General features: G+C 32.3%; 1 protein-coding gene across 3 annotated transcripts in view; it reads right to left on the bottom strand.

Moving 5' to 3' along the window:
* Window positions 1-1056: 1056 nt before the first annotated feature.
* HGF (hepatocyte growth factor) overlaps window positions 1057-15328 on the bottom strand; it is an 80840-nt gene continuing 66568 nt past the window's right edge. For all 3 annotated transcript variants that reach the window (XM_040472806.1, XM_040472805.1, XM_040472807.1), the window contains 5 exons: window positions 14374-14448; window positions 13377-13523; window positions 12742-12848; window positions 12476-12621; window positions 1057-4881 (listed from right to left, as the gene is read on the bottom strand). In XM_040472806.1, coding sequence (XP_040328740.1) covers window positions 4705-4881; window positions 12476-12621; window positions 12742-12848; window positions 13377-13523; window positions 14374-14448 — 652 coding nt within the window. In that variant the 3' untranslated portion in view covers window positions 1057-4704. The remainder of the gene's footprint in view (window positions 4882-12475; window positions 12622-12741; window positions 12849-13376; window positions 13524-14373; window positions 14449-15328) is intronic.

Here is a 15328-nt window from a genome sequence, read left to right as displayed (position 1 = left end):
ATATTGGCAAATGGGACTAATTAAAGCATTACAGTTTATAAGAGTAAATGAATACACTATATTAAGAAACTAACAAAAATATCGTTCAAGTTTTATTTATTAGACTCTAGATATTTACCCAGCTTGCTCTTTCACTTCATTGAGGACCCTGTTCAAATACCATCTCTTAAAGAAGCTTTCCTGGACTATTCTACTTAAAAAAGCAGAGTACACATTTAGAATGGAGTGTGTATATATATATATACATATATATATATATATATATTTGAATATATATATTTGAATATATATATTTGAATATATATATGTATTTGAAATATTAATTGATACTGCTACCAGAAATACTGCTACCAGAAATAAATGCATATATTCTACTTAGCTAATAATCGTTAAGAAGACCAGATACAATTATGGTATAATAATTATAATTCTATAATTCTAGAGAATTAGATACAGTAATCATCACTTGAGACAGGTATCTATGCCAGAAAATTAATAAAGCAACTTTTTTGGGAAAGAGGCAATATAAGTTGAAAAATCAATAGTGTTACAGAGCTCTTTTGGTTAGATGAATTGGTAATTTGTTCTTCCAAACTTGCTTTCAGTTTGAATTAGGCGCATCCATTGGATTCACATTTATTGTGAATTTAATGCTTATTTTAAAGGTAGAGTACAAATTGATTATTTGAATCATTTGCAATTACTTCTGTAATATATAATGATATGATAAAGGAATTTAGGTAATCATTCATGACAACATTTTTCTTATATTAGCAAGTTATATCATAGCACCATTCTAGCAAATATGAAAATGACTAAATAATTACATGTTACAGTGGAGGAAATCAAAATACATAGAGATGAATGGTTTACTGACAACCACTGATAATGCCACGGATACAAGTTTGGAATAAACTAATGCCTATTTGTCTTAGTTTTGGGATTTCTTACAACAGAGTATATGTAATTTCTGTCAATGAGATCATTGTTTTCTGCACTAAGCCCTAGAACAGATTCAAACATGCCCATGTGTATAATTATAATAAGAGAAGGGAAGCATTTTGATAAAATATTTTATTATTATTAAGAATAATAATATAATCATGGTTATAAAAATAGCAACTTTATTAACTACAGGAACTTTATATACAAGTCATAACCACAGTGTCCCCTTTTGGGTAAGCATCCAGCCATACCACTCAATAGGCAGCTTATCAATTTCCTATTTACACCAAGACAAACAGTTATAACATCCACAGTATTCCCTTTTCAGTTTCCTAAAGATAGAAACTTTCTGTGCAAATGGAAATGAACCTACTTAAAATTACACTGTCAAGATTTATAGGGACCAGAAAATGTTAACATTTTTCTTGTATTAGTAAATTCTTACTACAAAACTCAGTTGAACATTAAAAGATACTTTATTGTGAGAGGTATTGACACACAACTATGTCTTTTTATTCAAGTTGACTTTTCTCCAAATGAGTTTGTCTATCAATATGTAATATAATTGAAAGTAGTTATATTTGGAACCTTAATCAATTTAAAGTTTTTAGCAAGAGAGTTTATTAAAATTTCTTATCTCATGATTTTTATATTGCAATACCAGTATTTATTTCTTTAAAAAAATGAAATGAAGATATTTAGAAACAAAAACAACAACAAAATGTCTGACAACAATTTCTTGACAGTGCTTTTTTTTTTACCCCCCAAGAGAATGTTGCGGCTATAACATTCACTTTGTATAGTACCATTGGTACCAACAAGAAATATTCACAGGAATAAGTGAAATACAATTTTGCTATCACATGCCATTACTGTTATTTTTCTTGCCTTCCAGTGTCTCAAATTTCCCACAGTTTGAAACACTCAGATAGCAAGCAAGAGCCTGTTAATACTAGAAATTGATTCAATATAAACCATTTTACTGGGGACCTGCCCACAGCAAATAGGTAAAACTTATTACATATTTTACAATAAAATTAAGGAAGTATACAAAAGGATTATCACCCCTTCTGCACGGCAGAGGCATTATGACAAATATTTTAATTTTACATTACTATTCCTGGAAGACATAAGAAAATGTCCACAGTGACAACTGCACATAACCATTATTCAAACAACCCAAACAAAAATAGCATTAAAAACTTCTAATTTAAAAGCTCCCTTTGTCCATTACTCAAAATACAATGGATTTTGGATAACTTGGATTTTTCATTTTTTATCATTTATTAAGAAAAGAATGCCCAGGAAATAGTATCTTTCACCAGAGAAAAATGACATTATTATTACCCATTGTCCTACCACCTAAAATAACATGGATCTTGTTCATCTTGCTTTTATTGTCAGTTCTGCTGACCTCCCTCTGTTACAAAGGGAACTTCCCAAAGCTGTAACTGCTTTGTGTACCATGTCTGATGTTTCATGGGTGGTATGTTTTCACCCTTTAAGAAAATGGGAAACAGTGAATTCAAAATATCTACAAAGTTAGCTTCATCTTGTATCTAGGGAATCCCTATCTCTCGTTCCATGGAAATTTGGAAGAAAAGTCGTATAAGAAATATTTTAAAATATGAGTTTTTAAAAGTATTAGAATTTCATAAATGTTTTACAAATATCGCTAATATATGACTGAATAAAATTTTGCCAGTTCAGCAAGAAAAAAACTGAAAAATAATTTTTGGACAATATACCTTTGAAATTCCTAGTGTTTGGATTAGAATGATATATCATATAAGGAAAGAAAAATACAATCAAATAAGATGGTGTGGACTGACAGCTTTTTGGAAGTCTCTTTGCTTTCCCTGTTTCTTGATACCAGCACATATCTGACCATATGTACATATACATGTACATATATATATGCAAATTGTGCAATGGACACATACATATACATATATATATATATATGTATCTATTGCACAATTTGGATAGGCATTTCTCGACTTGCTGTCCTACACTCTGTAGACTAAGTTTTCAAGTAAATTTAAGAGCATTTTACTCAAGATTAAACAGTGTCCTATGAAACTTTTAGAGCGTGATTAGGATCCCTGGCCTTAATTGACATTATTCAAGAAAAACACATGAGAGATAATGGTCATACCGGATTGGGAGCATTCAAATAATCATTTTAAAATTTGTACGGGATGGTTTTGTGAAAATTCACAGCCTATCCTATTAGTCCTTGTGATCTCATTTCTTGAGAAATACAAGATTTTTTAGCTAATCATGTCAAATACAATAATAAACATGATAATCTGGTATTATTAGACAGAATACAAAATTCAAATGAATATTCCCCATGGCATTAGAAAGATGCCAAAGTTGTAAAATGAAATAAGACAAAATTTAGATACCTTGATAAAAATCTTTCATTCAGCAGATTTAACTCTCCTTTAAAAATATAACTGAATTCAGAGTTTAGACAAGCTAGTTTATTTCCTTTCCTATTACATTTTTTCCCCTTTACTTAAATAAAGTTTTATTAGGCTAAAAGAGTTCCAGGTTAAGAAATGTATTCTGATTTTTTTCTTCAATATGTACTGTAATGCATAGTTTGATGGAAGTCTCTTTACAAATCTTTGGGGATACATGGAAATTTTCCTCTGAAATAATCTTTAAAAATTCAAAGAAGGCGAACTACAAGCCAATCACCCAGCAAGTCTTATAATTAACCTACTTAAACACACTTTAAAGACCGAAACATTTTTAAGCTTCAATTACACAATTATCTAAGACTAGTAAAAAGTATTTTAGGAAAGTAGATCTAAAAATATCTTTCATAAATAAGTGTCCCTAAATTTGAAGGAAAGAAATAATACTAATACACATATTACCCTCTTCCTTTTAAGAATTAGAAACTACACAATGACTAGGATGATAAATATGTTTAAACACCTAGATTAGGCATTACTTAACTTTGTGGGTCATGACCACACCTTAAATGCCAACCAGTAGAAATCATCTGCAGATTATTTCTAGAGAATGAGCTGGTCACTTCTGTCTTGCACCTTTCCTTAAATTTTCTACTGGTCTTTAGACATTTATAGTTTCCTCTTAAGGACAAACTATATAGGTAAGCACTCAAAATATTTAGAGGCTACATTAGATATACCACGATTTGAACTCTAGTGCATGCACATGTGCACCCAGGTAGGATTATATGGGTACATGATTTCATAAAAAGTATGTGTACCAGTATTACAAGATACACAGTGAGGAGGAATGAATGAAATATAGTGTATTGCGTATGAAAGGTAATATAATTTAATATAGAGCTACAGTTTAAGGGCACAGGTATAAATTGTCTTTGTGAGGTTAAAATAATGTTTAACTCATGGTTTATTCATTATTAAGAAATTAATCTTGGAAAGCAGCATAGAGAGAGTAATTGAACTTTTCCATTAAATCTTTTATCATCCAGCAATTATACCTTTGCAGTTTTTAATCCATTCAAGTATCTTCAGGAGATATGTTACTACACTTGCATGTACATGTACCTTAATTCACTTCAACATTTACAAAATAACACTGACAAACGAAACGACAGAAAACACCCATAAATATTAATGAGTATCTTAACAAACATGACACTCAAGTAGTTGTCTCAGGATTGTTTTCAGTGACACTTTAATTCCATGTTCTCCGAAATCTTCATGTAAAAGGGAATTGTACTGATGCAAGCCTCAAACACAGTTACATCAGCTATGACTGTGGTATCTTATATGTTAATATAATTTTGTGTATCCATTTTGCATAATATGCTACTCGGACAAAAATGCCAGGACGATTTGGAATGGCACATCCACGACCAGGAACAATGACACCAAGGACCATTCTCATTTTATGTTGTTCACAAACAAGTGGGCCACCATAATCTCCCTAGGAAGAAGACGTGCAACAATAACAACAAAAAAGTATTATTTTACAAACAAAAATTAGTAATTCATTAATGTTTTCTATATAGATTGATATCTCAAATATACACATCTACACAAAAAGAATAACTGCAGCTATGAAGACGGAAATAGATGTTCTAGACCTTTGGTTGTATTTCTACAGAATTAGTCACGTAAAACTGAGGGAAGTACAAAAGTTCTCTATCGTGTTCTATTGTGTGTAGTATCCATTTAAGAATGACTTGTCTTATACAAAATATTCACTCATCTTTCTTTATGTTTATTTATTTTAAGAGAGAGAGCAAGCAGGGGAGGGGCAGAGAGAGAGAGGGTGAGAGAGGGAGAATCCCAAGCTTGATCCGTGCTGACAGCACAGTAGGTGAGAGGCCAAAACCAAGGGTTGGATGCTAACCGACTAGGCCCTTAGGTGCCCCTTCACTCATCTTCTAAAGTGGGTTTTGTCTTTGTTGAATGCGGACTAGTTAACACAAAGCCACTGATAGCTACTTAGAAGGTAGACTTTATATTTACTTTTCTTTTCTTCTGATGTTCAGAATATGTTTAACATAGAAAATTTAGAAAATTTAGAAAAATACAAGTACTTTTGTACCACACCTGTAATCATACAGGTTATGATTAATGCATATGATTAAATTGCATTAAATCTTCTTTTATTTCTAAAGCTTTTTGTTTTTCTTCCTTCTGTCTTGTCCCCAGAATTATTTTAACAAGTTAAATATAAATTGTAATTGATAAAATAATTTTATTTACTGTTCAGAAATTACTTTTCTTGGCATAAAGAATACTCCTGTATTTCCTGTTGGTGTTGGTAATTAAATTTATATATTTTTTTTTATATTTCATACTCCCCTTCGTGGAAGGTAGCCTGTGATTTCATGACCTTTCTCTCTTTCTTTTCGTCTTTTTGTGCAAATGCCTATTATATTAAAGCATAGGTGCTTACCCTGTTTTATCATCAGATGATAGAAGAAAGATGAATAGATTGATAGATTGATTTTTGTGTTATGTTTTTATAAAAACGTATATATTTATGCTTGTTGTTATGTATAATCATTACAAATGTGCTGCATCATTTACATGTACCATGTAGCCTCCTAAGACTGCAGTGACTGGCTTTTGGCACCTCTTGTGTGAAGAAGAGTGTTTAGGACTATCTAAAATTTCCCATAACAGTGATGTGCTGAGATAAAACTAGACTACTGCAAATTTCGTTTTGAAAATACAGGTGTAAGAAAGAGAGCTATCAGCATTATATGATGGGGGAAATCAAGGTAGGGGTGAAGCTGGTGATAAAACAGCAAGGGAAATATGTTAGTCTAAGAGATTTCATATAAGCTATGCCACATGACTTAATAAATCTGAAGTTTTACCATTGATTACTGATACAAACTCTTCAAAGCAATTCACTTTGGAAGACTTTCACTAAATGTGATTCCATTGCTATTATACAAACATTTGGGAGATTTTCATCAACTGTTTAGATTTCAGTGGCTTAAGGAATTATATTACCTTGTTTTAAATATAAGTCATATTAAAAAAAAACATTCTAGAGGATAAATACATTTTTGAGACATGGCAGAATCAATTTAAAATTTTCTTGTCAATATGGATAAAAAATAGGGGCGCCTGGTTGGCTCAGTTGGTTAAGTGTCCGACTTTGGCCCAGGTCATGATCCTGCGCTTTGTAGGTTCAAGCCCTGTATCGAGCTCTGTGCTGACAGCTTGGAGCCTGGAGCCTGCTTCAGATTCTGTGTCTCCCTCTCTCGCTGCCCCTCCCCTGCTTGCACTCTCTCTCTCTCTGTCTACCAAAAATAAATAAACATTTAAAAAATTGTTTAAAATATGGATAAAATACATATATGATAGTGTAATGAATAATTCGATTCAGTGATAAAGTTAGGAATCTTAGAATATATAGATGATAAATCAGATTACAGGCTGTTCCTGATAAGCAGTTGCGAAACATTTTGAGTAATGGCAGTAGGGTGGGAGAAGTGCATAGCTTCTTAAATGGCCGTGAAGATTGGATTGAGCTCAAATCTTTGTGTTTACTTAGTGTAAGTAAGTAAACAAACAAACAAACAAATAAATAAACAAATCTTTCTCCTAGTAGGATTTCTATTATAATAATGGACACAGTAATACTGATTTACTGGAAAAACACCACATTTGAAAGTGGTTATAAACACATAATCTATTTCTGACAATATCATTTTAAAGCAGTTTTTAAAACTCTTCAACTTAGTAAATATTTTCTTTTCAGGAACATAATATTAAAGCAATATATATATAACACATGTATGTCAATACATATTTATGCTCCATATTTATTTTCCTACATGTCAAGAGATACTTCATTATTGATTGAACTTATCCCATGCCTTACCGCATATAGTATTCCACAACTCCATAGCTCCTAGGCTGGGAGACTATGTCCCTTATATTCAAAATACATAAACATGCCAGTCAAAGGACACAGGGTGGTGGGGCACTGGGTGGCTTAGGGGGTTAAGCTCCTGACTCTTGGTTTTGGCTCCGGTCGTGACATCACAGTTTTGTGATATCTGTGTTCATGATCTGTGCTGTGTACACTGCCGTGTGGCATATTCCTGGGATTCTCTCTCTCCCTCTCTCTATGCCCCTCCCCAATTTGCACTGTCTTGATATCTCTCAAAATACATAAATAAAATTTAAAAATATTAAAAAAACAAGACATAATGGATAAAAAAGCAAGATCCATGTATATGCTGCCTACAAGGGACTCATTCAGACCTAAAGACCTATGTAGATTGGAAGTGTAGGGATAGAAAAGCATTTATCATGCAAATAGAAGTAAAAAAAAAAAGGTGGGTTAGCAATATTTATATCAGACAAAATAGACTTTGAAACAAAGACTGTAACAAGAGGCAAAGAAGGACACTATATAATCATAAAGGGAACAATTCAACAAGAAGATATACAATTATAAATATGTATGCACCCAACATGGAGGCCCCCTAATGCATAAAGCAACTAATAACAAACAGGAAGGGAATAATTGATAGTAATACAATGATAGTAGGGAACTTTAAGACCCCACTTACATCAATGGGTAGATCATCCAAACAGAAAATCAACAATGAAAGAGTGGCTTTGTATGACACATTGGCCAGAAGGATTTAACAGATACATTCAGAACATTCCATCTTAAACAGCAGAATACGCATTCTTTTCACTTGCACTGCACATTGTCCAAAACAGATCACATATAAGGCAACAAGTATCAACAAATTCAAAGAGATTGAAGTTTTATCATGCATCTTTCCAACCACAATGTTATAAAACTAGAAATCAACCACAAGAAAAAATCTGAAAAGATCACAAATACATGTAGTTTAAATAACGTGCTACTAAAACAATGCATGTATCAACTAAGAAATCAAAGAGTAAATAAAAAAAATACATGTAGACAAATAAAAATGAAAACACAACCATCCAAAGTCTTTGGAAGGCAGCAAAAACTGTTCTAGAAGGGAAATTTATCACAATACAAGCCTACCTCAAGAAAAAAGAAAAATCTCAAATAAGCAACCTACCCATAAACCTAAAAAAAGAGCTAGAAAAAGAAAAACAAACAAAACCCAAACCCAGCAGAAGGAAGGAAATATTAAAGATTAGAGCAGAAATAAACAAAATAGAAACTAAAAAAAAAAAAAAAATAGAACAGATCAATGAAAGTAGGATCTTGTTTTTTTAAAAGATCAACAAAATTAATAAACCTTTAGACTCATCGCGGAGAAAGAGCTTAAATCAGAAATCAAAGAGGAGAAATAGAAACAGATACTACAGAAACACAAAGGATTATAAGAGAATGTTATGACAAATTACATGCCAACAAATTGGACAACCTAGAATAAATTCCTAGTAATGTATAACCTCCCAAAACTGAATCAGGAAGAAATAGAAAATTTGAACATAATAACTACAAGCAGTGAAATTAAATCAGTAATTAAAAAAAACACTCCCAACAAACAAAAGTCCAGGACCAGACATCTTCACAGGTGAATTCTACATAAACATTTAAAGAAGAGTTAATACCTATTGTCAAACCATTCCAAAAAAATAGAAGAGGAAGGGAAGCTTCCAAATTCATTCTACGAAGATAGCATTACCCTGATAGCAAAAGCAGATGAAGACACTGCAAAAAAGAGAACTACAGGCCGATATCTCTACTGAACATAGATGCAGAAGTCCTCAACAAAATATTAGCAAACCAAATACAACAATTAATGATTTAAAAAACCATTCACCATGACCAAGTGAGATTCATTCCTGGGATACAAGGTGGTTCAATATTTGCAAATCAAACAATGTAATACATGACATGAGCAGGAGAAAGGATAAAAACCATAAGATCATTTCAATAGATGCAGAAAAAGCATTTGACAAAGTACAACATCCGTTCATGATAAAAACCCTCAGCAAAGTAAGTTTAGAGGGAACATACCTCAACATAATAAAGGCCATCTATGAAAAACCCACAGCTAATTTCATCACCAATATGGAAAAATTGAGAGATTTTCCTCTAATTATCAGGAAGAAGACAGGGATGTCCACTTTCAACACTGTTATTTAACATACTGTTGGAAATCCTAGTCACAGAAATCAGACAACAAAAAGAAATAAAAGGCATCCAAATTGTCAAGGAAAAAGTCAAACTTTCACTATTTGCAGATGACATGATACGCTATATAGAAAACCCTAAAGACTCTACCAAAAACCTACTATAATCGATAAATAAATTCAGTAAGGCCACAGAATACAAAATCAATGTATAGAAATCTGATGCATTTCCATACACTAATAATGAAGTAGCAGGAAAAAAGAAATTGAGAAAACAATCCCATCTACAATTGCGCAAAAAGTAATGAAATAAAGTATACTTTGTTAAGTATAAACTTAACAAAGGTGGTGAAAGGCCTTTTCTTTGTAAACTATAGCACTGGTGAAAGAAATTATCAATGACACAAAGAAATGGAAGGATATTTCATGTTTATAGACTGGGAGAGCAAATATTGTTAAAATGTCCATACTATACAGAGAAATCTACAGATTTAATGCAATCCCTATCAATACACCAACAGCATTTTTCACAGAAGTAGAAAAAACAATCTAGAAAAGACCACAAGTAACCAATGTAATCTTGAAATAGAAGAACAAAACTGGAGGTATCACAATCCTAGATTTCAAGATATACTACAAAGCTGTTGTAATCAAAATAGTATGGTACTGACAAAAGATAGACTCATAGATCAATGTAACAGAACAGAGATCCCAGAAATAAACCCAACATTATATGGTCAATTAATCTGCAACAGAGGAGGAAAGAATGTGCAATAGGAAAAAGGCAATCTCTTCAACAGATGGGTTGGGAGAACTGGACAGCTACATGCAAAAGAATAAAACCGGAACACTTTCTTTAACCGTACACAAAAATAAATCCAAAATGGATTAAGTAATAAATGTGAGACATGAAAGCACAAAAATCCTAGAAGAGAGCACAAAAAGTAATTTCTGTAGAATCATCCATAGCAACATTTTTCTAGATATGTGTATCCTGTGGCAAGGGAAATAAAAGCAAAAATAAATTACCGGGACTACATCAATCATCAAAATAAAAAGCTTCTGCACAGCAAAGGAAACAGTCAACAAAACTAACAGGCTACCTAATGAATGGGAGAAGATATTTGCAAATGACTTATCTGATGAAGTTGGTATCCAAAATATAGAAAGAATTTATACAAAATCAACACCCCAAAACCGAGTAATCCAATTGAAAAATGGGCAGAAGATGTGAACAGACATTTCTCCAGAATATGCAGATGGCCAACAGATACATGAAATGATGCTTAACTTCACTCATCAAGAGGGAAATGAAATGCAAATCAAAACCATAATGAGACATCACCTGCCAGAATGGCTAAAATCAAAAACAATAGAAATAACAAGTGTTGGCCAGGATGTGGAAAAACAAGGGACCCTCTAGCACTGTTGGTGGTGAATGCAAACTAGTGCAGCCACAGTGGAAGACAGTATGGAGGTTCCTCAAAAAATTAAAAATAGCACTACTGTATGATCCAGTAATTCTACTACTGGATATTTACCCAAGAAATACTGAAACACTAACTAAAAAAAGTATGTGCAGCCCTACATTTATTGCATCATTATTTATAATAGCTGAATTATGGAAGCAGTATTAAGGGCCCATAAACAGATGAATGGATAAAGATGTGATATATATATCTATATATATACGTATACATATACACATATATACACACATATACATATATATGTATATATACATATATACACACGTGCATACAAACACAGGAATATTACTCTGTCATAAAAAAGAATGAAATATTGCCATTTGCAGCAACATGGATGAATCTAGACAGTACAATGCTAAGTGAAATAAGTTAGTAAGAGAAAGATAAATACCATGTGATTTCACTCATGTGTGGAATTTAAGAAACAAAACAAAGAAAAACAGGCAAACCAAAAACAGAATGTTAACTACAGAGAACACACTGTGGTTATCAGAGGGGAGGTGGGTGGGGGAGTGGGTGGAATTGGTGTAAAGAATTAAATACCCTTATAATGATGAGCACTGAGTAACGTATAGAATTGTTGAATCACTATATTGTACACCCAAACCTAATGAACACTGCATGTTAACTACCCTGGAATTAAATTTTTTAATAAAAATATAAAAATTATTCTCAGTTTCAGAAATAATTTTAAAAGTACAAAATGTGCATAAAAATAAATTAAAAATAAAATGTAAAAAAAATACATGTAAAATAATGGTTTAACAGCTTGTCTATGTAAAATAGGGATAGGAAAACTGCCAAGTTGAAAGAACAGTTGCCTAACAAATGAAAATGTCCAAGCTCTTGAAACCACAAACTTTGACCTTTTGGTTTTTTAAAATAGAATTTGTTTACACACACACACACACACACACACACACACACACACACACACACGCACACGCATGCGCGCACACTGGCTTAACCAAAAACACATTTAAAAATTTAAAACCAGGCCTGTATCTGCTAACAAAATTACTCATGGGGTTCATTTAGGGAGAATTTGGGAAGATCAGATAACTTTAGAAAAACATTAGAAAAATGCAAACTAGAAAAATGTATCAAACTGTGTATTGAATACTTTTAATTTGAACAGCTGTCCATTAGAGTTCTGGCTGCATTATTTTATTGTATTTGTTTTTTGTTTTGAGAGACAAATGTCATCTTAGTTTGCTGATAATGAAACATGGATTTTCTTACTGTTTAAAGTAAGTGTAGAAGAATAATGAAAGGTTATTTTTCCCAATTTCTGTCTCTTAGAACAAACTGGTATACAGGGGTTTTTATTTGAGAAAAATGGACCACGATACCAAAGAGACAAAAAAGAAACAAAAAACAAACATGAGAAACTATGACATTTATTACATACTGTTTACTTAAAAAAACAAAAACAAAAACAAACAAACAAAAAAAACCTTTTACCTCACATGGTCCTGACACAATATTTTCGGCACCTGCACATATTTCAGACTCATTCAGAGTCACCTTCCCTTGATGGTATTGGCTGCATTTCTCATTCCCCATAATATAGAGATGTGCTACTCGTAATAGACCATCAGAGTTGATTGCTAGAATGGTGTAAAAAATGCACAGTTAATGAGCACAAGGTAAGGTGAGAAAAAGGAAACAAATAGAATTGTTTTACATAAAAACATATGATATTGCCTTATCTTTTAAAAATAGCTTACATCCAGTATAACCCCAGCCATAAACACTGCAAGTGGTTTTTTCAGGAATGGTGCATCCATAATTAGGTAAATCAATTGTACTAACAAAATCATCCAGGACAGCAGGCCTGAAAATGGAAAATATAATGATAAATACCCTTGATTGAATCAACACAAAATTAACACATTGAAATTTGGTGTTAATTTTTAATATGAGATTAAGAGAGAATAAACAGTCTTGTTTCTTAAAAATGAAAAAGGGAATGTCTAATCCAATGTAGGTAGTAGAGGTGGGGGTAGGTAGCAGAGAAATGAGTCATTTACTTGCTAAGTGGTCGCTGTATTTTTTAAACATTATTTTACCTATTAAAGTTGCCAAATGATTACTCCCTAAGCTTTGGTTTTAGAGCAGGTTATTCAGACTTGGTCAAACTTCATTTATTAATTTTGAGAATTTTTAAGATGTCTTTGTCTCTTTGTACACACACACACACACACACACACACACACACACACAAACACAAACACATATGACATGTGACATATGCTTTTATAGTAAATTTACGTGAAAGAGAGAGAATAGCCACATGGCTAAAGAAAAAGCTTCAATAATTCCAGTGTGGGTTAAAAATACAAAACCTTCTCAAGCAACTAACCTAGCAAGCTTCAGTAATACCAGATCTGACCCTTCAGGCCCATATACCAGCTGGGACACATTTAGAACCTGTTTGCGTTTCTCATCTCCTCTTCCGTGGACATCATGAATCCCAAGCCAAGCTTCATAATCTTTCAAGTCTTTGTTTCTAAGTAAAAAAATTAAAAGGTAAAATACAATTTTAAATTGGGTAGTATTATTCAGACATATGATCATTTTAGCTTATAAATAGGGCAGATACATAACCTAAATTTAAAATTTGAATCAAAGTATAATAAAGAGCAACACATTCCTTATGAGAGATTCTGAGTGTTGCAAGCACACATAAGGAGAAAGAGCCTTCAAACTGCTCAAATTCTAAATGGCTATTTAAGAAAAAAACTCTTTTAGCCACACGTGAAAAATTCTCAGGTGAAGCACATCACATGAAGTATAATTTTCTGCAGATTTTCCTTCTTAGCTTTGTATATGTTTGGTTTATTAATGGGGATTGAGAATTTATACCAACAAAAGCAAAGTGACTTTGATGAGAATCAGGAAGTAAGTTTACAAATGCTACCTCCTTAACTTTTCCTTAGGCTAATTATCATTAAAAATTAATCCCAGGATGCTTCTGAGCCTGGATCTACATAAGAAAGGAGAAGTGAGAATTCAGAGAAATTTGCTGGTAACTAACAAAAGGATTTCTATCTGGAAATATAGAGTGCAAGTAGGAGGTGGGGGGAAAGATTATTTACATAATTCTAGCAAAATTCTCTCCCAAATGAGAGTCATGCCAATTGTAGAAAGAAGTGAACAGAAGTAGTACCCAGTACATAAATATCAATTAAGTCAAAGTAAGTTTTGCAAGCTAAATCTAAAAACAGAAAGTACATAATTTGTTCAACACTTGTTGGTGAATCTGTTAAATGAATACACATTTTAAGCCTAAAAGCTAAATGGAAACCCTACATATTTTTGAAGGCTCAAAACAAATATTGGTTTCAGAAACACTTTACCGAGAAGGGAAACATTGTCTTGCGGTAAGAATCCAACTTTCCTTTATCAATGATCCTCCACAGATATGTTTATTTCTATGAGAAAGAGGAAAGAGAAACAAGTAACATCTGCGCAGAAAGGGTGCCTGCCAATTAATGCAAAACCTATGGCTCTATTGTTGAAAATAAATGCATTTGAGAGGAAAATATAGAAATTAGCTCAGCGAGAATAAAATGAGTAACTCTTTTACTGGAAGGATGATATTTGATGATTGAAGCATTAGCATTTTTTTCCTCATGTGATAACAAATACGAAATCATTTTTATTTTTGAGTAATGAGCCCTATCATTACACACTGAGATCCATTCCCACCACACATATTCACATGTGTATCTATCCTTGTGAGAGCAAGTATGTAGTACAAATATAGAATATTTAGCATGAACAAAAATCACAAAAGAACAACAAAAACAATGTAGACCTATTTAAATTCAATGTCTGATTATAAAAATGCAACCCTGAGTTTTTACTTAAACCCTAAAAACTATCTGATGGCGGCAATATATATTTGGACATTATTTCCCTTCTTTCATTACCATTATTTATTTTTGAAATGTTAACTTTGAATATAGTGGAGTTTGAGTAAATTTGTTGAGCTTAAAGCAAGCAGTATAAATTTCACTCATAAAATTAAAACAATTTTATAAGACAAATCATCTAAGAAATTATTAAATATTTGTAGGGAATAAAAAATACTAGCACATTTACTTGATGATATCCTAAATCTGTAAATGCATTATTTTTTGGCAGAGAAATGGAAAAAAACACGACTTTTCCCAATTTACATTTCCAAAGAGTACAGATGTTCAATGCTTCAGAGGGTAATAGAAGAAGGTTCCCAGACTAAGACCACAATTATTTATGGCCAGTACCACAGAGGAGGCTAAGCGTGTATATCGAGTTTTAATTTCTATT

Source organism: Herpailurus yagouaroundi, unplaced genomic scaffold (assembly GCF_014898765.1).
Source record: "Herpailurus yagouaroundi ecotype Mexico unplaced genomic scaffold, PumYag 100, whole genome shotgun sequence".
Classification (NCBI taxonomy): Eukaryota; Metazoa; Chordata; class Mammalia; order Carnivora; family Felidae; genus Herpailurus; species Herpailurus yagouaroundi.
Note: the sequence above shows the minus strand (reverse complement) of the source record. Positions and strands in the feature narration are given on the sequence as shown.